Consider the following 21558-nt stretch of genomic DNA (forward strand, 5'->3'; position numbering starts at 1 on the left):
GTTCTGACCTGAGGTAGGGAGGATGTAAATATCAAGATGGCCGAAGCATCCTTCATCGCAGCCATTTCATTTTGGACACTCCTGAACCTGTTGTTGGAGTCTGCTGTTTCGTAGATTGTCTCTACAACCACCTACATTGCTTCATCAGCTCGTGGACGAGAACACGTCTTAGTCTCAGTTTCCAGGTCTGATGACCGAGGTTCGCCAGGTTTAGCATACAACTGATGCCGTCACCATGGCAGGTTTTCTTGGAGTCAAAGCAGTCATGAAAGTTGACACTGAAATCTAGTAAACTAAGATCACATTTATCTATGGTCTGTGAACCAACACTATCTTTACTGTGACTCGAGGCGCCCCCACAGCCAGGAAAACATCAGAATAAAGAAGGGCTTTCTCCATGTAAGGACATGGAACGGCATTCGCGGATCCATCAGGACCAGCCCAAGAGAGCTCCAGCTTAGGAAAGAGCGGACGACTGACCTTTTTACAGAGCACGCACAATAATAGCGACCACTGGCCATGAATCAAGAAACACTTTGTTCTTCGTGTACACACAAGAATTATTCAATGTGTTCTACTGGGATTGGGTTACTTTAATGGTGATGCACACCCTATTTCTAATGGTCGCTCCATCCTACATATATATATATAATTAACATTACAGTTACACTTTTAACAATTTATAAACAACACAGATTAATGCATGACATATTAAAAAAAGAAGCGCGATTCCAACAATTGTTTGTGCTCTGAAGAGGGTTCTTGAATCAGTCAATGTTTTTAGAGCGACAGCGATGACTTTAAATGTAATTCACGAGGCCCCACTCCAATGGTTAAAGTCCTGTGGTTTCAAAGTCTTTCAATGTGAACTTCATTAGAAGTCCATAAATGAATGCAGGGGTGTAGGAGACACAACATTTCTAGGGGGGATAGGGACAACCTTGCGTGTGTGGGTGTGTGTGTGAGTGTGCGCGTGTGTGTGTTTTGAGGATGCTCGCTGTGTGAGTGGTGAAGGACCCAGGCAAATACTGTTTTTTCCCAAATCTCCTTATTTTACTTCTACAAATCTTACTGCTGCCTTTAGGGCTGGGTCTTCAAGGCAGCAGTTAGGGTAGGGCTGAGGCGGGGCAGCATCAGACACCAATCAACAAAAGACCTCCCTCCCTTTGTCCTTAGACGTGCAGACCAGTAGACCAGTAGGGGCTGCTACCGGACCCAGATGGTGGGGCGGGGGACTAAAAAAGAAAACCTAAACAAATAAAACCACTTTCCTGAAACGCCCACCCCCTCACGTTCGCCCTGCGTCCCTCCGACATCTTCCTACACTCCTAGCCAACAGCAGGAAGTACCCGCCCTCCCAGCCTTCCCATAGGCAATCACAACGATGGAATGCAGCATTGTGATTGGTTCGAGCGCTGTGGATCGGGCCTCAGACAGGGACTGGGAGGGTTTGTATGTTCCTCACCAGGCTGTGTAACGCAGCCTGGTGGGGGACGTGCAAAGTGCAAAGGACTGCCCGGGGCGGCCCGAGAGGGCTCCTACTCCGCCAGCCCCGCCCTGCCCCGCCCGAGAGACACTGAAGTATATAGGAAAAATAACATGATATTACCAATAGTTATTAGCATTTTTTTGTTTTATTCTTTTAGGGCGGCGACGCTTTTGCACGTTAGCGAAGGAGCCGCCGCTGGTGCAGACTGCAGGCCGCTGTGGCTGAGATGATAAAGAGTTCCTGGAGGGTTGCAGGGCAACAAAAGTGTAGGGGGTGGGTGGCCTCTGTGACGATCAGATTAGTCCCAGGTAACTGGAGGCAGGTCACAGGTCATGTGCAGTCAGGGCAAGCTGGGCCATGGAGCTGTGTGCATGATGGTTATGCCAACAGCAACACCCTTCTCCTCTTACTCCAGCCTCATCCTTGTCTCTGCCTGTTCGTTTCTGTATAGTTTTCCAGTTGTAAGTGGTTTTAGTACTTCATCATCATAGGGCACAGCTTTGGCCCCCTTCCTTACCCTCTCTTCACCCTCTGACCTCTGCTGGCACACATCCTCAAACCCATCACCTGCCTGTGCAGCTAAGCTCTCTGGGATTGAGGTGAGCTGGGGAGGTCCAGTCCCTGCTCATCCAGGACTGACCAGTGAATACAGAAGGGACTCCCTGCTGCCCCATTCAATTCACTAGCATCTGCAAGGGCGCTAGATGTTTCTCCGCCCACGCCCAGGGGCTATCTTAGCAAAGGCTGGCTCTGCCTACAGGGCCAATATAGGTGGCGCCTTCACACGCTAAAGGCCCGGTGAATCAAACAAGGGGGAGACGAGAAATTATTTTGTCTCCTAGATCCCCACCCACCCTTGTCCCGTGTCTCCCCACTCCAAAATATGGGGGGATATGTCCCCTGCGTCCCCCACACTTCCTACGCCCATGAACGAATGCACACTACTCCAATATCAATGACAAGGACTTTTAATTTACTTGATTTATTTACATGGTTTTGCACAGCCCAAAAGTGACCCACGGGCGTGAAAGTGCTGTACAAAACAACCCATGGCGAAACATACAAATTAAGAACAAGTGACTAAAAGAGTTAAAGATATGTGAAAAGAGTCAGGGTCAGACAGAATAAAAAAGGTTGTAGTAAAAACGTAAGAAAAAAGTAACCAGAACAGCGTCTGGAGTTCTGAGGGACAAAGAAACAATGAGCCAAGAGAAGTCAGGTCACAACTGCGTCTGATGCCCAAATGTATGTGGAAGAGGAGGATGGTAACTTGTAAAGTAGGGAGGAGAACAAACATCTGATGAAGTGAAGTCCAGCTGTGCATGGCACTGCCAGGGAAGAGAGTTTTATACAAAGGTCTTGTTTAAATGTGGGAGACTGGAGGCGAATGCACTGGGCATTTCTTGGCCTCGACTGCTCACAGGCCATTTTTAGTTTCTCTGTCGAATAAAAAAAGAGTAGATCTGTGAAGATCTTATAAGTGACGCACCGGATTTAAACTGTGTTCTCCCATCAGCGGGAAGCCACTGAAGAATTGTAGGGATCGAGGGGTTGGAGCCAGAGGCAAACAAGCAGCGGCTTGCGGCACAGTTCTGCGGGGAAGGCTAGATGACTTCTTGGAAGGCCAGTGATGAAATCATTCCCCTAGTCCAGTCTAGAGAGTACAGGTGCCTGTACTAAAGTATTTAAATCCTGGAAAGGCATAAACTGACAGCCCACAGCCATTTACGCCCACAGGATGCACTTCTGGCCTTGGCAGACTCAGGTTCTGAGGGTGGAGCTTGTATCCAGCATGAACCCTAAGAATCTGGTGTTGACCATAGTATTAGGCTTGCAATCGAGAAGAACGCTTCACTCCATCCAGTACTGTAGGAGTACGTTAGGTTTCTTAGCGAGATTAACTGAAATTCAGATTTTGAGGAGTGACATTTCAGGAGATGAAGCGACATCTGCCTAGGACATTCTCAGGCATCTTAGAGAGCACAGATATGTCACTCGGGGATAAGATCTTCATAGCGTTCTGGGTATCGTCGTCGTATTCAAGGTATAATATCCAAGAATATCTGAGGACAGCCCCAAGAGCTGGTTATACAACCTGGAAAGAGTTAGTGAACGGGAGAAGCCTTGAGGAGCCCGTCTTGCGGCTGGCTCTGCTGAATGGAACATTGCCAGCGTTCACCGCTCGGGTATGGTTTGACACATAAGAGGAGATTCAGTGTGACGCAGCATCTTCAGTGCCCTTTCGATCTGTTTCGATGTTGATCGTGCAGATTTGGGAGTGGTCTATGGTTATCAAAGGCAGCCGATAGGTCAAGAAGCAGATGGAAGCATGAGTGACCTGAATCCATGCACTTCATTGTCCACAACTTGTAGGATTTCCAGTCTTAGTGGGGCAAGTCTCACTGAATCCAGATTGAAAATTGTCCAAGAGATTATTCAGATGGATGAGCAGAAAAAGTTGGCAGGAACTCTGTACAGTGCTCTGCTTCCATTTGGATAGGTCTGAGTTATATAAATACCACAAACATGCATTAGTATCACCAGAATAGGGAATGGTGAAAAGGAATAGTGTTGCGGATATGCCCAGTCGAGACTTGGTGCATCCCTCGTTGAGCTATGCTGTGATGAATACAGGAAACAAGAAAGTGGCTGCTTTTCATTGCATAGCTAGCAAAGTGTGCGCTGCAAAAGAGCTGCACCTGGCAATGATTCTTTCCACAATCTTGGGATTAAGTTCTCATTTGTGAATATTCCTTTGGTAGCATCAGCTCACATAGTCACCTCCTGCTAGATGAGCTGCTAGTGCTCTTGATTCTCAGTCTCTGTCCCTCTATCTCTGACTAGATGAGCTGCTAGTGCTCCAGATTCTCAGTCTCGGTCTCTCTATCTCTGGCTAGATGAGCTGCTAGTGCTCTTGATTCTCAGTCACTGTCCCTCTATCGCTGACTAGATGAGCTGCTAGTGCTCTTGATTCTCAGTCTCTGTCCCTCTATCTCTGGCTAGATTAGCTGCTAGTGCTCCAGATTCTCAGTCTCGGTCTCTCTATCTCTGGCTAGATGAGCTGCTAGTGCTCTTGATTCTCAGTCACTGTGCCTCTATCGCTGACTAGATGAGCTGCTAGTGCTCTTGATTCTCAGTCTCTGTCCCTCTATCTCTGACTAGATGAGCTGCTAGTGCTCCAGATTCTCAGTCTCGGTCTCTCTATCTCTGGCTAGATGAGCTGCTAGTGCTCTTGATTCTCAGTCTCTGTCCCTCTATCGCTGACTAGATTAGCTGCTAGTGCTCCAGATTCTCAGTCTCTGTCCCTCTATCTCTGGCTAGATGAGCTGCTAGTGCTCCAGATTCTCAGTCTCCGTCCCTCTATCTCTGGCTAGATGAGCTGCTAGTGCTCTTGATTCTCAGTCTCTGTCCCTCTATCTCTGGCTAGATGAGCTGCTAGTGTTCCAGATTCTCAGTCTCTGTCCCTCTATCTCTGGCTAGATGAGCTGCTAGTGCTCCAGATTCTCAGTCTCTGTCCCTCTATCTCTGGCTAGATGAGCTGCTAGTGTTCCAGATTCTCAGTCTCTGTCCCTCTATCTCTGGCTAGATGAGCTGCCAGTGCTCCAGATTCTCAGTCTCTGTCTCTCTATCTCTAGCTAGATGAGCTGCTAGTGCTCTTGATTCTCAGTCTCTCTATCTCTGGCTAGATTAGCTGCTAGTGCTCCAGATTCTCAGTCTCTGTCCCTCTATCTCTGGCTAGATGAGCTGCTAGTGTTCCAGATTCTATGCATCAGCTTTTGAGATGATCACAAATGGAGAGGTGCACCAGATGGATCCAATCAAGAGTCCAATTTATAGAAGTGAGTACCAAATGTTTATTCTATCTTCTTAAGTCCAAATAAATGGCAAGCTCCAGCCAACGCGTTTCGTTCCAAAAACTACTTTTAGAACTTCATCAGGGCTTCATCATGTTCGATAATAATATAGCAAATTAAAAGTGAGATATGAAAAGTGATTCCATCCAATATCCAATGGAATGTCCACAATGGGCCAATAGTTAAAGAGTCTTCAGGCTCAGTGGTCGCACATTTATAGTGTTTATCAATAAGAATTTGCCACAGGCACCTTGATAAGTGTCCATGAATCCCGTAAACACGGTCCCGGTCTTAGCTTTTGAGATATTCAATGCACAGGGCTGTTGTGCAGTCACCTCCTCTCTTATTTCCATGATACACGGCGGTGAGTCAGGTGAGCTCCTTGCACCAGAAAAGCTAAGTAAACAATGTCAAATACATGACCATAAAATCAAAACATTTATATACATTTTTCCTTCTCCAGTTCCTCAGATAGCTGATAAAGTTCTTGATCATTAGGATGCCCCAACAAATTGTGGTTATGTTATTAGCACCACCTGGGGCCAATCTATCTGAAATGTTCCTCTTAGCAAGTTGTCCTTGCTATTTCATCACTGAAAACTCAAGGGAGGCAGCACATGAACTGGGGCAATGAGCTGGTGCTGACGTGGTGTCGCTGCATTTTTAGACTTAACCGCAGGGAGGCCATCAGCAGACTATCTTCTGGAACCAGAAAAATACATGAATTCATCTTCCCATTAACTTCAGAAGAAGTTTCACCTTTAGATAAATATCCTGTACAAACTCTGGGGAATCATTTCTTGGATATGAACCACTGCTTTCAGAGGGGGGTGACCTCTACCAATGCTTTCAGAGGGGGGTGACCTCTACCACTGCTTTCAGAGGGGGGTGACCTCTACCAATGCTTTCCGAGGGGGGTGACCTCTACCAATGCTTTCAGATGGGGACAATCTCTATTACTGCCAGTGGGAACTGAATGCGCCGAGACAGGATGAGGGAAGGTGTCTCTGTATGGAGAGACCCACAGCTCGAGTTATGAACTGCAGGTTTGTTTAAGGTATACTGCAGCTTCCACCTCACTCTCATCAACATGTCTCTTAAGTAACCAAAGCCACTAATGTTCTGGTTGTGAAGAGTGGCTGTCACCGCTGCCTTTGTAAAGGCTCAATCACCAAGGTAAGACCAGGGGAGAAAGCTGTAAATTCATACAAAATACTCCTAGTCTCAAGTCTGCAAATCAAACAAAGTCTGGTGCCCAGGGACCCATTTGAATTTTTAAAAATCAAATTTGTTAATGAATTGTAAATCTTTAATATGACATAGACCACCTCCCTTCTTGGAATAAGGAGTGTCTGCAATAAAAGGCAGACCCTGTTCTGTCCACCCCCGTCGATGAGCATGCAGAGACCTTCTGCCGCCATGGTGTGTGTGTGGAGGGTGCCTTCCTAGATAATAGAAGGGAGCTGTTAGAGAGGATTTTCTGGTTGGCTATGGTATGCCCCTAAGCCAGGCAGAACCCACCACTCTAGTCAAGGCAAGCCAGTAACACACCACATATAACCTGTGCTCACCCTCTGGTAGCTTGGTGCAGAGCAGGCAGGCTTATCCTCAGAGACAATGTGTAAAGAGTTTGGGCAACACACTCACACAGCGACACAATGAACAGACCACAAAAAAGACTACACACAAGATTGTATATAATGATATATGTTATATTGTACATAACATAGGCCAGAACGATATGAATCATAAATACGGTGCATACCATGCACTCACCTATACAGTAGTCGTTATCCTGAACAATGCAAGGCAAACAACGACATATCAGTGAATACTTAGGGCATGGAACGCAGCAGATTAGGAAGAGCGCGTGACTCATCACATTAGTGCAAGTACCGTAACTCTGTTCAGAGGCATGAATCTTTATGGAACCACAGAGCACCTATGCTCCTGCTAATCATTACAAGGTCACTCTGAATCCCTCTCCATGGCCCTCCATGCCCCAAAGCAGGGCGCTCATGGTCCCATCACCACAGGAGAAAGTGGGGGAGGCACCAACTTGCGCAACCATACGGGGAGACCTTGGGGCATATCAGCAACACCTGGCGATAATTATCGCTCAGCGCTCTTAGCGTGAGGTTAATTATCGTCGGCTAGCGTGAATTTTTATCACTGAGATAGCGTGCTATTAGCAACGCTTATCTCAATAGCGATAAAAATCTACACGCTAACAGGCTAACGTGAGATTATCGCTGGAAACCCAGCGATAATCACACGTTACCTTGTTGATAGGGACAGGCAAACTTAGCCATGATATCCTCCTTCCATAGGATATCATGGCTAAGTCTGAAAAATACCAGACGTAAAAAAGCAGCGTTAACCGCGGTTAGCGCTGCTTTTTTTGTCTCTAACAGGGTTAGCGACATTCTTGATAATAGGAGAAATGTCGCTTAGCGACATTTCTCCTATTATTTTACTCTGGAACGCCCCCTTTGCATCTCATTAGAGATGCAAGGGGAAGCGTAGAGTAAAAGGGTGCTAACATGCAAATTTGCGTGTTAGCACCCTGTTGTTGATAGGGTGCTAGTTTTATCTCTGCTTTTTTGGCTTTTAAAGCCAAAAAAGCAGTGATAAAACCCTTGTTGATATGCCCCCTTGTTCGGTTCCCCACATGCTGAAGTGCCCAGTGCAGCTGCTGACGTGGAAAACAACCAGGGGCCGCTGTGCAGCTGGAGGAGCCCCTCGATAGAAGAGCCAGCGGGTGTTCCATAAAAGAGCGGAAAAGAGCGTCGACCCTTCCTCAGGGAGGGGGCACGTCGTCAGCAGGTTCCATGGGGGCAAGGATTGAATGGAGGGCTCTCGGCACCGTAGACGCCAAAGACTCTGAAGCCGTTTCCTGTCTCTCACGGTGTGTCCTATCTCTCAAGCGGCGTCCTGTCTCTCAAGCTGTGTCCTGTCTATCTCGTGGGGTCCTGTATCTTATGCCATGTCCTGTCTCTGAAGCCGTGACCTGTCTCTGAAGCCGTGATCTGTCTCTGAAGCCGTGACCTGTCTCGGAAGCTGTGTCCTGTCTCTCAATCCATGCCTCTCAAGCGGTATCTCTCAAGATGTGTCCTGTCTCTGAAGCCGTGACCTGTCTCTGAAGCCGTGCTCTGTCTCTGAAGCCGTGACCTGTCTCTGAAGCCGTGCTCTGTCTCTGAAGCCGTGACCTGTCTCTGAAGCAATGTCATGTCTCTCATGTCATGTCCTGTCTGTCATGCCGTGTGCTGTCTCTCTTGCGGGGTACTGTCTCTTCTTGCCAGGTCCTGCATCGTATGCTGTGTCCTGTCTCTGAAGCCGTGTCCTGTCTCTCAATCCATGTCCTGTCTCTCAAGACATGTCCTGTCTTTCAAGTGGTGTCTCTCAAGCGGTGTCTCTTAAGCTGTGTCCTGTCTCTCAAGCTGTGTCCTGTCTCTTAAGCCGTGTACTGTGTCTCACGCTGTGTCCTGTCTCTGAAGCCATGTCCTGTCTCTGAAACCACACTGTGTCCTGTTTCTCACGCTGTGTCCTGTCTCTTAGGTCAGGAGGAAGTGTTTAGTGCAGTCAGGATGATGTGTTCTGGGATGTCAGGTATATGTGTTCTGGGATGTCAGGAGGATGTGTTCAGTGAGGTCAGGAGGATGTGTTCAGTGAGGTCAGTAGCACAGGTTCAGTGAGGTCAGGAGGATGTGTCCAGTGAGGTCAGAGGGGTGTGTTCAGTGAGGTCAGGGGGGTGTGTTCAGTGAGGCCAGGAGTACATGTTCAGTGAGGTCAGGAGGATGTGCTGAGTGAGGTCAGGAGGATGTGTGCAGTGAGGTCAGTAGTACAGGTTCAGTGAGGTCAGGAGGTGGTGTTCAGTGAGGTCAGTAGTACAGGTTCAGTGAGGTCAGGAGGATGTGTTCAGTGAGGCAAGGAGTACATGTTCAGTGAGGTCAGGGGGGTGTGTTCAGTGAGGTCAGGAGGATGTGTCCAGTGAGGTCAGGAGGATGTGTCCAGTGAGGTCAGGAGGATGTGTTCAGTGAGGCCAGGAGGATGTGTCCAGTGAGGTCAGGAGGATGTGTTCAGTGAGGTCAGTAGTACAGGTTCAGTTAGGTCAGGAGGATGTGTTCAGTGAGGTCAGTAGTACAGGTTCAGTGAGGTCAGGAGGATGTGTTCAGTGAGGTCAGTAGTACAGGTTCAGTGAGGTCAGGAGGATGTGTTCCGTGAGGTCAGGAGGATGTGTCCAGTGAGGTCAGGAGGATGTGTTCCGTGAGGTCAGGAGGATGTGTCCAGTGAGGTCAGAGGGGTGTGTTCAGTGAGGTCAGGGGGTGTGTTCAGTGAGGCCAGGAGTACATGTTCAGTGAGGTCAGGAGGATGTGTTCCGTGAGGTCAGGAGGATGTGTCCAGTGAGGTCAGGAGGATGTGTTCCGTGAGGTCAGGAGGATGTGTCCAGTGAGGTCAGAGGGGTGTGTTCAGTGAGGTCAGGGGGGTGTGTTCAGTGAGGCCAGGAGTACATGTTCAGTGATGTCAGGAGGATGTGTTCCGTGAGGTCAGGAGGATGTGTTCAGTGAGGTCAGGAGGATGTGTTCAGTGAGGTCAGGAGAATGCGTTGAGTGAGGTCAGAAGGATGTGTTCAGTGAGGTCAGGAAGATGCATTCAGTGAGGTCAGGAGGATGCGTTCAGTGAGGTCAGAGGGGTGTGTTCAGTGAGGTCAGGGGGGTGTGTTCAGTGAGGCCAGGAGTACATGTTCAGTGAGGTCAGGAGGATGTGCTGAGTGAGGTCAGGAGGATGTGTGCAGTGAGGTCAGTAGTACAGGTTCAGTGAGGTCAGGAGGTGGTGTTCAGTGAGGTCAGTAGTACAGGTTCAGTGAGGTCAGGAGGATGTGTCCAGTGAGGTCAGGAGTACGTGTTCAGTGAGGTCAGGAGGATGTGTTCAGTGAGGCCAGGAGGATGTGTCCAGTGAGGTCAGGAGGATGTGTTCAGTGAGGTCAGTAGTACAGGTTCAGTGAGGTCAGGAGGATGTGTTCAGTGAGGTCAGTAGTACAGGTTTAGTGAGGTCAGGAGGATGTGTTCAGTGAGGTCAGTAGTACAGGTTCAGTGAGGTCAGGAGGATGTGTTCAGTGAGGTCAGTAGTACAGGTTCAGTGAGGTCAGGAGGATGTGTTCCGTGAGGTCAGGAGGATGTGTCCAGTGAGGTCAGGTGGATGTGTTCCGTGAGGTCAGGAGGATGTGTCCAGTGAGGTCAGAGGGGTGTGTTCAGTGAGGTCAGGGGGGTGTGTTCAGTGAGGCCAGGAGTACATGTTCAGTGAGGTCAGGAGGATGTGTTCCGTGAGGTCAGGAGGATGTGTTCAGTGAGGTCAGGAGGATGTGTTCAGTGAGGTCAGAGGGGTGTGTTCAGTGAGGTCAGGGGGGTGTGTTCAGTGAGGCAAGGAGTACATGTTCAGTGAGGTCAGGAGGATGTGTTCCGTGAGGTCAGGAGGATGTGTCCAGTGAGGTCAGGAGGATGTGTTCCGTGAGGTCAGGAGGATGTGTCCAGTGAGGTCAGAGGGGTGTGTTCAGTGAGGTCAGGGGGGTGTGTTCAGTGAGGCCAGGAGTACATGTTCAGTGAGGTCAGGAGGATGTGTTCAGTGAGGTCAGTAGTACAGGTTTAGTGAGATCAGGAGGATGTGTTCAGTGAGGTCAGTAGTACAGGTTCAGTGAGGTCAGGAGGATGTGTTCCGTGAGGTCAGGAGGATGTGTCCAGTGAGGTCAGGTGGATGTGTTCCGTGAGGTCAGGAGGATGTGTCCAGTGAGGTCAGAGGGGTGTGTTCAGTGAGGTCAGAGGGGTGTGTTCAGTGAGGTCAGGGGGGTGTGTTTGGTGAGGTCAGGAGGATGTGTTAATGGAGGGACGTTGAGGCAGCACAGCTGGTACAGGATGGTGGACACACGCCTGCTGATTCTTTCGGTGATTTCATGCCCAGGGCACAGTTGTTGGGATGTCAGGACAGGTTGAGGCGGTTGCCTTTGCTGGGGCTCTACTGCTTTGGAGTTGCCTTTAAACTTTGTAAATTGTTGGTGGTTCTGTCCTGGGAGGCTGGGCCCAGCATGAGAGTCATAGATCTACTGTTCTTGAAGCATTACCAGGAGGAGTTGGCTTGCTCTCTAAAAAACTGATGCGAATGAAAGGTCCATCTATTAGTGTCGCTTAAACATTTCCCGGAAAAAGCAGTAGATCGCATCCCAGTGCCAAAGCCACAAGGAATCAATGTATTGGTCGGCCCACAAGGAATCAACGCATCAGCCCACAAGGAATCAACGCATCGACCCACAATAAATCAACGCATCGGCCCACAAGGAATCAACGCATCGACCCACAATAAATCAACGCATCGGCCCACAAGGAATCAACGCATCGGCCAACAAGGAATCAACGCATCGGCCCACAAGGAATCAACGCATCGGTCCACAAGGAATCAACACATCAGCCCACAAGGAATCAACGCATCGGCCCACAAGGAATCAACACATCAGCCCACAAGGAATCAACACATCGGCCCACAAGGAATCAACGCATCGGCCCACAAGGAATCAACGCATCAGCCCACAAGGAATCAACACATCAGCCCACAAGGAATCAACGCATCGGCCCACAAGGAATCAACGCATCGGCCCACAAGGAATCAACACATCAGCCCACAAGGAATCAACGCATCAGCCCACAAGGAATCAACGCATCGACCCACAATAAATCAACGCATCGGCCCACAAGGAATCAACGCATCGACCCACAATAAATCAACGCATCGGCCCACAAGGAATCAACGCATCGGCCAACAAGGAATCAACGCATCGGCCCACAAGGAATCAACGCATCGGTCCACAAGGAATCAACACATCAGCCCACAAGGAATCAACGCATCGGCCCACAAGGAATCAACACATCAGCCCACAAGGAATCAACACATCAGCCCACAAGGAATCAACGCATCGGCCCACAAGGAATCAACGCATCAGCTCACAAGGAATCAACACATCAGCCCACAAGGAATCAACGCATCGGCCCACAAGGAATCAACGCATCGGCCCACAAGGAATCAACACATCAGCCCACAAGGAATCAACACATCAGCCCACAAGGAATCAACGCATCAGCCCACAAGGAATCAACGCATCGACCCACAATAAATCAACGCATCGGCCCACAAGGAATCAACGCATCGGCCAACAAGGAATCAACGCATCGGCCCACAAGGAATCAACGCATCGGTCCACAAGGAATCAACCCATCGGCCCACAAGGAATCAACCCATCGGCCCACAAGGAATCAACCCATTGGCCCAAAACGAATCAATGCATCGGCCCACAAGGAATCAACGCATCGGCCAACAAGGAATCAACGCATCGGCCAACAGGGAATCAACGCATCGGCCCACAAGGAATCAACGCATCGGTCCACAAGGAATCAACCCATCGGCCCACAAGGAATCAACCCATCGGCCCACAAGGAATCAACCCATTGGCCTAAAACGAATCAATGCATCGGCCTGCAAGGAATCAACGCATCGACCCACAATAAATCAACACATCAGCCCACAAGGAATCAACGCATCGTTCCACAAGGAATGAACCCATCGGCCCACAAGGAATCAACACATCAGCCCACAAGGAATCAACACATCAGCCCACAAGGAATCAACACATCGACCCACAATAAATCAACGCATCGGCCCACAAGGAATCAACGCATCGGCCAACAAGGAATCAACGCATCGGCCCACAAGGAATCAACACATCAGCCCACAAGGAATCAACACATCAGCCCACAAGGAATCAACACATCGGCCCACAAGGAATCAACACATCGGCCCACAAGGAATCAACGCATCGGCCCACAAGGAATCAACGCATCGGCCCACAAGGAATCAACGCATCGACCCACAATAAATCAACGCATCGGCCCACAAGGAATCAACGCATCGGCCAACAAGGAATCAACGCATCGGCCCACAAGGAATCAACGCATCGGTCCACAAGGAATCAACGCATCGGCCAACAAGGAATCAACGCATCGGCCCACAAGGAATCAACGCATTGGGCTGCAAGAAATCAATGCATCCAGCCACAAGAAATCACCGCATCGGCCCACAGGGAATAAGGAATCAATGCATCGGCCCACAAGAAAGCAACGCATCAGGGCCAAAAGGAATCTACGCATCGGACCACAAGGAGTAAGGAATCAACGCATCGGCCCACAAGGAATCAACGCATTGGGCTGCAAGAAATCAATGCATCCAGCCACAAGAAATCACCGCATCGGCCCACAGGGAATAAGGAATCATTGCATCGGCCCACAAGAAAGCAACGCATCAGGGCCAAAAGGAATCTACGCATCGGACCACAAGGAGTAAGGACTCAATGCATCGACCCACAACGACTCAACAGGCCGGCCCCCAAGGACTCAACGGTCCGGCCCACCAGGAATCAACGCGTCGGCCAACAAGGACTCAATGCATCGGCCCACAAGGACTCAGTGCATCGGCCAACTAGGACACAATGCGCCGGCCTACAAGGACTCAACCCATCGGCCGACAAGGACTCAACCCGTCGGCCCACAAGGACTCAACGCGTCGGCCCACAAGGACTCAACGCGTCGGTCCACAAGGAATCAACGCAATGGACCACAAGGAATCAACGCAATGGACCACAAGGACTCAACGCATCAGCCCACGAGGACTCAACGCGTCGGCTCACATGGACTCACTGTGTCGGCCAACATGGACTCAATGCGTCAGCCCACAAGGGCTCAATGTGTCGGTCCACAAGGAATCAACGCAACGGCCCACAAGGACTCAACGCATTAGCCCACAAGGACTCAACGTATCAGCCCACAGGGACTCAACACATCGGCCCATGAGGACTCATCACGTCGACTCACATGGACTCAATGCTTCGGACCACAAGGACTTAACTCATCCGCCCACAAAAACTCAACGTGTCGACCCACGAGGACTCAACATGTCAGTCCACAAGGAATCAACGCAACGGCCCACAAGGACTCAACGCATCAGCCCACGAGGACTCAAGGCGTTGGCCCATGAGGACTCAACGCCTCGGCACACGTGGACTCAAGGTGTCGGCCCACATGGACTCAACGCGTCGGCCCACATGGACTCAGCATGGTGGCCCACAAAGCAGGTGCGTTAGCAATGCTGGAGTACCAGGTGACAAGAAGCAAAGATGTTTCAGCCGTTAGCGGTGAGGTCACCCAGACCTGAGTTATGGACTTTGGACCAAAAAGGGTTTCGCCCATGCAGCCATGAACTGGTCCAAGAGGCCCTCAATGAATGGAAACAAGGGCTCTGCCTCTGAGGTTGGAGAGTAAAAATTCAGTCAAAACATTAGGCTTCGCCTCTGCAGATGGTGACGTCAATTCCAAAGCCTCAGCTGCTTCCATAGCACAGTCGCAAACGGGAAACTTCCTCTGAAGCAGCGCCAGAATGGTGAGCGATGTGCCATTGTGGAGCAGGATTCGGACCTCTCTGATCTTGTAAGTACAGACATAAGATTAGAATTGAGGAGATGATCATCCTCTGATTCAACATCTTCTTTATCAGACGTTCATCAGAGACACATAGAGATCCAGACCGGAAGAACAGGTCACTGATGGCGTCTCATGTACTCCAGTTTTGTGGTGTCCGGGAGGGAAGAGACGCCAGAGGAGCTGCATGGTGCCCCCTGAGATGCTGCTGAACCACTGCTTGGAAAGGTTTTTCAGTCCAGCTGAATCCTTGAGAGAGACTTCATGAGATGAGGGACCTGCAGGAAGATACATGTTTTCAAATCCCTATCTTTACTTCTCTCTGGTCCCTTCCAACTTCTTGTGGGCACAGGTATTTGTGGCAGCACATGTGCACGGTTTGCAGAAGGATCAAAGTCTCATTTACAGGTTCCAGCAAGGGGACCCTGGAGAATATGTATGGCGAGGGGAGATTCTAGGCGCTGTGAATCTCTGTGGGACATTGATCACCTTCGTAATTACTCAATTTAATCTAGAAAGTGTAGGAAGGGGCTCTCAGCGGCTGATGGTCATTACAAGACGTTTGTGCAGTGCATCTGGAGGTAGGTCATGCCAGAATGTAGTACTGTACCAAGAGGTTGTTATTCCAGGGTTTTAATGAATATGTAAAGAGAGTCGACAATAACTTGCTCTGCGCTAATTAATACCACAAAAATGAAAAAAAAGGAGCGCTGCACACATTATGGGACCTTCACTACACCTCTGAGCCTACCTGTGCATGACCACCCATCGCCTTCGTAGTAGGGATGACATTCGCAGACATTATCTGCTCTACACGTGGCGCTGACGTCACAGGCCGGGGAACATACGGGCAGCACCTCTGTGTGAGAAGGGACAAGTACATGCAGAATATTTGTATCATCAAAGATGCATAACAGTGAAAAATACATGTATGGAGTCAATTTCTTATATCCTAGTCATTGCATTCATTCATGTACATTTCAGTTCCAATGATCCCTGTGCTCAGCCTGGTCGCCCGACACCTCCCCCAACAACACCTGTCACCTAGAAATAATGAACCGCGGAATCACCTCTACCAGGAACCAACAGAGCATTAATAACCCAAGAACTGTAATAAAGAACTGAGGGGCATATTAGCAAGGCGGCGCTATGAAATTATCGCCGCTTTTGCATCCGTTTTCGGCTATTGCGTGTTTTGCTGATTTAGCGTCCTTTACAACAACGCCCCGCTTTGCATCTCTAATGAGATGCAAAGTGGGCGTTCCGTGCCAAAATAACTGGAGAAATGTCGCTAAGCGACATTTCTCCAAATATCAAGCTGCACGCAAACAAGCAGAGCGATAAGAAAAGTAGTGCTAACCACAGTTATCGCTACTTTCCTTACGCCTGCTTGTAATCTGAGTTAGCCATGTAATCCACTGGGAGGTGGATTACATGGCTAAGACCACCCTGCCCTATCAGCAAGGTATCGCTGGTCGCAGTGCGATTATAGCTGGATTTCCAGCAATAATTACACTGTTTTCCAGCTAACGCATGGATTCCTATCGCTTGGGAGATAAGCGTTGCTGATAGCACACTATCTCCGCGATATAATCCAGCGTTAGCCTGCGATAATTATCCTTGCGCTAAAAGCGCTGAGCGATAATTATCGCAGGCCCATGCCGATATGCCCCTGAGAAGGCAGAACTGCCCAGACCCCAACCCCTGATTCCTGCTTGTAACAAGTACATTCAAGCATCACACTGGCCCAGCGATCACAGGCAGGCACAGCTTTGTTAACACAAAGTGACCCACCCCTGTCCCTGCAGAATGGGATGAGGGGCCTCCAACTCTCCAGTGAGGAGCCCATGTACAATATGGACAGATAGACAGACTGTTTCACTTCGACACACACAAGTACCTTGTTGGACCTCACAGGACTTCCCCGTCCACGCCTCGTTGCAGAAACAGGATCCGTCCCCGGACACCCCCTCGTCACAGGTTCCATTCTCTGTACAATTGCAGGCTGGAAAAAAGGGAAAGACAGAGGTGTGTTATCTACTGAGTCAGGTCTGCCTCAAACACCTGCACCTGCAGCACCACAAATAGGAATGAGATCAGTAGAGGATTTTCCCCCTAATACACAGATCCTAGCACCACAGGAAGGAATGAGATCAGTGGAGCACCGCCTCCCTCTAACCAGATCCCAGCACCTCAGGAAGGAAGGAGAAGATCAGTGGAGCACTATCTCCCTTTAGCCAGATCCTGGCACCGCAGGAAGGAATTAGATCAGTGGAGCACCGCCTCCCTCTAGCCAGAGCCTAGCACCACAGGAAGGAATGAGATCAGTGGAGCACCGCCTCCCTCTAGCCAGATCCTAGCACCACAGGAAGGAATGAGATCAGTGGAGCACCGTCTCCCTATAGCCAGATCCTAGCACCACAGGAAGGAATGAGATCAGTGGAGCACCGTCTCCCTCTGGCCAGATCCAAGCACCTCAGGAAGGAAGGAGAAGATCAGTGGAGCACTGTCTCCCTCTAGCCAGATCCCAGCACCACAGGAAGGAATGAGATCAGTGGAGCACTGTCTCTTTATAGCCAGATCCTAGCACCACAGGAAGGAATGAGATCAGTGGGTGACCGTCTCTCTAGCCAGATCCTAGCACCAGAGGAAGGAATGAGATCAGTGGAGCACCGTCTCCGTATAGCCAGATCCTAGCACCAGAGGAAGGAATGAGATCAGTGGAGCACTGCCTCCCTCTAGCCATATCCTAGCACCACAGGAAGGAATGAGAAGATCAGTGGAGTGCTGGCTCCCTCTAGCAAGATCCTAGCACCACAGGAAGGAATGAGATCAGTGGAGGACTGCCTCCCTCTAGCCAGATCCTAGCACCATGTGAAGGAATGAGAAGATCAGTGGAGCACCGCCTCCCTGTAGCCAGATCCCAGCACCTCAGGAAGGACGGAGAAGATCAGTGGAGCACTGTCTCCCTATAGCCAGATCCTAGCACCACAGGAAGGAATGAGATCAGTGGAGCACCGTCTCCCTATGGCCAGATCCTAGCACCAGAGGAAGGAATGAGATCAGTGGAACACCGCCTCCCTCTAGCCCAGAGGTCTTCAATCTGTGGGGCGCGACCCCCAGGGGGGTCGTGGAGTCCTGGGAAGGGGGTCGCAGATTCCCCAGCTTCAGTTGTCCCTGCAAAAAGACAGCCTTCCTGGGAAGGCTAATTTAGATCGTTATCAGCTGCTTGCCTGAATGAAAGGCAAATGTGGCTTTCAGTTAATCTGTAAGTGTAAAAGATGCATGAGAGCAGTTCTGGCTCCTTGTGATGACAAAGATTTCTTAAATTAAAATTGAGTGGAAGTGCAAAGAGTTAACAACTGGGCTGGAAAGTTCTTGCTTTTAATTTTAACTACATTTCCACAGCCCTTAGTGCCCCTAAAGAGGTGTTGAAGAGACAGGTATGTAAAAACAATATTGCATTACATACGCTCTGGTATTATTCAAATATTTATTTTGAAAGCACCACTTTATGGTAAAACTATTTGCACGTTTTGAAGCATTCTATTTTACCCTATGTGTAATGCAGGTATAAAAACTTACATATTTGCTGTGCTTTCTGTCACAGGCAGTGACTTCGTAGTACTAAAAATTAACATCACTATTCTCCACTGCACCAATCAAGATTTAATTCTATGGTTCTCTGGTTACACACAGACCTCTGCAGTGCATTAACTAATAGATGTTTCATAATGTACTACAGTGTATTTCTCACTGAGCAATAACTTTTTAAATTTATTTTTCATTTATGCTGCCCATTATTTTATATGTGGATACCTGATGGTGAAAGACCTAAAAACGTACAGAATATTTTGGGCTTATTTATGAGAGGCTTGCGCCGCCAGAGCATCACTTTTTTTGATGCTCCGGCAGCGCAAGCGTCTCAACCATACTATGAGGTGACGCAAAGTCACCCTGCATGGCTTTGAATGGCCTCATAGATATGGAGTAAGACATAGCAGCGCAAGTCACTGCGCTGCCTTACTCTGCGTCAAGGAGGTGTTCCATGGGCTTTGCGTGTGGTTCCCACGCTAAGCCCATGGATTTCGATGCTGCCCCATATTTACAAAATCACGTAAACCTGGGGCAGCTCCAAAAACGGACGCCTCCCCAGTGGAGGTGTAACGGGGGAGACATTTTTTTCATTTCTCCTCATTTTTTCCTCTTTCCATGTGTGCTGCATTCTGCAGCTCACATAGAAATAGGAAAATGCCCCTCGGGATTGTTTTGGTGAAGGAAGGTGTCCATTCCCGTACAAAAACAATCCTGCCTATGTTGGTGCTAGGCAGCAATTTGTGCGCCAATGCAAGGGAAAAGGACTGGAATGCACCATATTTCATACATACCCTGCATTCCTGCCCTTTCACATTGGCATAGGGCAGCGCCACAAGAAGACTTGTGGCGCTGCCCTATGCCAATTCCTCATAAATGAGGCCCTTAGTTTTTAGCTACACCTTTGGCTACACCTCTACGCTCAATGACCTTTGGTTTGCTAAACACTGTTTAATATCATTTGCCTACCATAAAAATTATTTGCTGTGGTCATTGGGAGCTGTTTGAAATGGAGGTTTCTAGTTGGCAATGGTTTGCACCTTTGTCCAATTAGGGACCCTTCCTTCTAGTCAGGTCCGGACTGCGGTGTGGGATGGGGCGGTGTGTCGCAAGACTTAAGAGCAGTGCCCCAAAGCCACGGTGCGGTCACGTTGTCGAAGTCAGCTACGGAGTTGGTGAGACCAGGGTGGGGGATTGAAGTGAAGCGGTGCGGAGTGCAGTGCCCACAGGTCCCAGTGCAAGCACCAGCTCGGCGGCGGCGGTCGTCGTCAGTGAGACCAGGGTTGCTTTGCGAGATGCAGCGATTCCATCTGCGGTGCCTTCAGGACAGGGAGCCAGCGACTGAGTCATAGTTGGTTGCTTTCCCCCCCTCTGTGGCAACTGAAACCACGATTCTAGAGGTGGTACCAGACATAGGTGAAGTCTTTGCGGTCCCTGAGACTTCAGAACAGGAGGCAAGCTCTACTTCAAGCCCTTGAAGATACTGAGCACAAGTAACGAAAGTTCAGTCCAGTCCTTTCACTGCCCAAGGCAGAAGCAGCAGCTGCAGGCAAACCCAACAAAGCAGCAACACAGCAGAGGGGCAGCACTCCTCCTGGCATCTCTTTCAGCACTCCTCCTGGCATCTCTTTCAGCACTCCTCCTGGCAGCTCTTTCAGCACTCCTCCTGGCATCTCTTTCAGCACTCCTCCTGGCATCTCTTTCAGCACTCCTCCTGGCATCTCTTTCAGCACTCCTCCTGGCATCTCTTTCAGCACTCCTCCTGGCATCTCTTTCAGCACTCCTCCTGGCAGCTCTTTCAGCACTCCTCCTGGCATCTCTTTCAGCACTCCTCCTGGCATCTCTTTCAGCACTCCTCCTGGCATCTCTTTCAGCACTCCTCCTGGCATCTCTTTCAGCACTCCTCCTGGCATCTCTTTCAGCACTCCTCCTGGCATCTCTTCCAGCACTCCTCCTGGCATCTCTTTCAGCACTCCTCCTGGCAGCTCTTTCAGCACTCCTCCTGGCATCTCTTTCAGCACTCCTCCTGGCAGCTCTTTCAGCACTCCTCCTGGCATCTCTTCCAGCACTCCTCCTGGCATCTCTTTCAGCACTCCTCCTGGCATCTCTTTCAGCACTCCTCCTGGCATCTCTTTCAGCACTCCTCCTGGCAGCTCTTTCAGCACTCCTCCTGGCAGCTCTTTCAGCACTCCTCCTGGCATCTCTTTCAGCACTCCTCCTGGCAGCTCTTTCAGCACTCCTCCTGGCATCTCTTCCAGCACTCCTCCTGGCATCTCTTTCAGCACTCCTCCTGGCATCTCTTTCAGCACTCCTCCTGGCATCTCTTTCAGCACTCCTCCTGGCAGCTCTTTCAGCTCTCCTCCTGGCAGCTCTTTCAGCACTCCTCCTGGCAGCTCTTTCAGCACTCCTCCTGGCATCTCTTTCAGCACTCCTCCTGGCAGCTCTTTCAGCACTCCTCCTGGCAGCTCTTTCAGCACTCCTCCTGGCATCTCTTTCAGCACTCCTCCTGGCATCTCTTTCAGCACTCCTCCTGGCAGCTCTTTCAGCACTCCTCCTGGCAGCTCTTTCAGCACTCCTCCTGGCATCTCTTTCAGCACTCCTCCTGGCATCTCTTTCAGCTCTCCTCCTGGCAGCTCTTTCAGCACTCCTCCTGGCATCTCTTTCAGCACTCCTCCTGGCAGCTCTTTCAGCACTCCTCCTGGCATCTCTTTCAGCACTCCTCCTGGCAGCTCTTTCAGCACTCCTCCTGGCAGCTCTTTCAGCACTCCTCCTGGCATCTCTTTCAGCACTCCTCCTGGCAGCTCTTTCAGCACTCCTCCTGGCAGCTCTTTCAGCACTCCTCCTGGCATCTCTTTCAGCACTCCTCCTGGCAGCTCTTCCAGCTCTTCTTCTTGGCAGGTTCCTTGATTCCACCGAGTTCTAATGTTCTGGGGTTTGGGCCCCAATATTTATACTCAGTTTCTCTTTGTGCTTTTGGGCAGAGAGTGCCTGTACCAAGCCCAAACCAGTTCTATCCTCTCTGGCCCAGCTTCCTGGCAGGAGATGGAGACAGCATTGTCCAAGGCAGGCCAGCCCATCTAGGCGCAAGGAAATCTTCACCCATTACTCT

The 21558-nt window shown here is 49.8% G+C and overlaps 1 protein-coding gene across 1 annotated transcript in view; it reads right to left on the bottom strand.

The window, feature by feature from the left end:
- Positions 1–21558, bottom strand: part of STAB1 (stabilin 1) — a 1212756-nt gene that overhangs the window by 142008 nt on the left and 1049190 nt on the right. Inside the window, exons 58-59 of the mRNA XM_085624210.1 lie at positions 16756–16860; positions 15607–15714 (exon numbers count right to left, since the gene is read on the bottom strand). Coding sequence (XP_085480336.1) covers positions 15607–15714; positions 16756–16860 — 213 coding nt within the window. The remainder of the gene's footprint in view (positions 1–15606; positions 15715–16755; positions 16861–21558) is intronic.

This window comes from Triturus cristatus, chromosome 9 (assembly GCF_964204655.1).
Source record: "Triturus cristatus chromosome 9, aTriCri1.1, whole genome shotgun sequence".
NCBI classification, from domain to species: domain Eukaryota; kingdom Metazoa; phylum Chordata; class Amphibia; order Caudata; family Salamandridae; genus Triturus; species Triturus cristatus.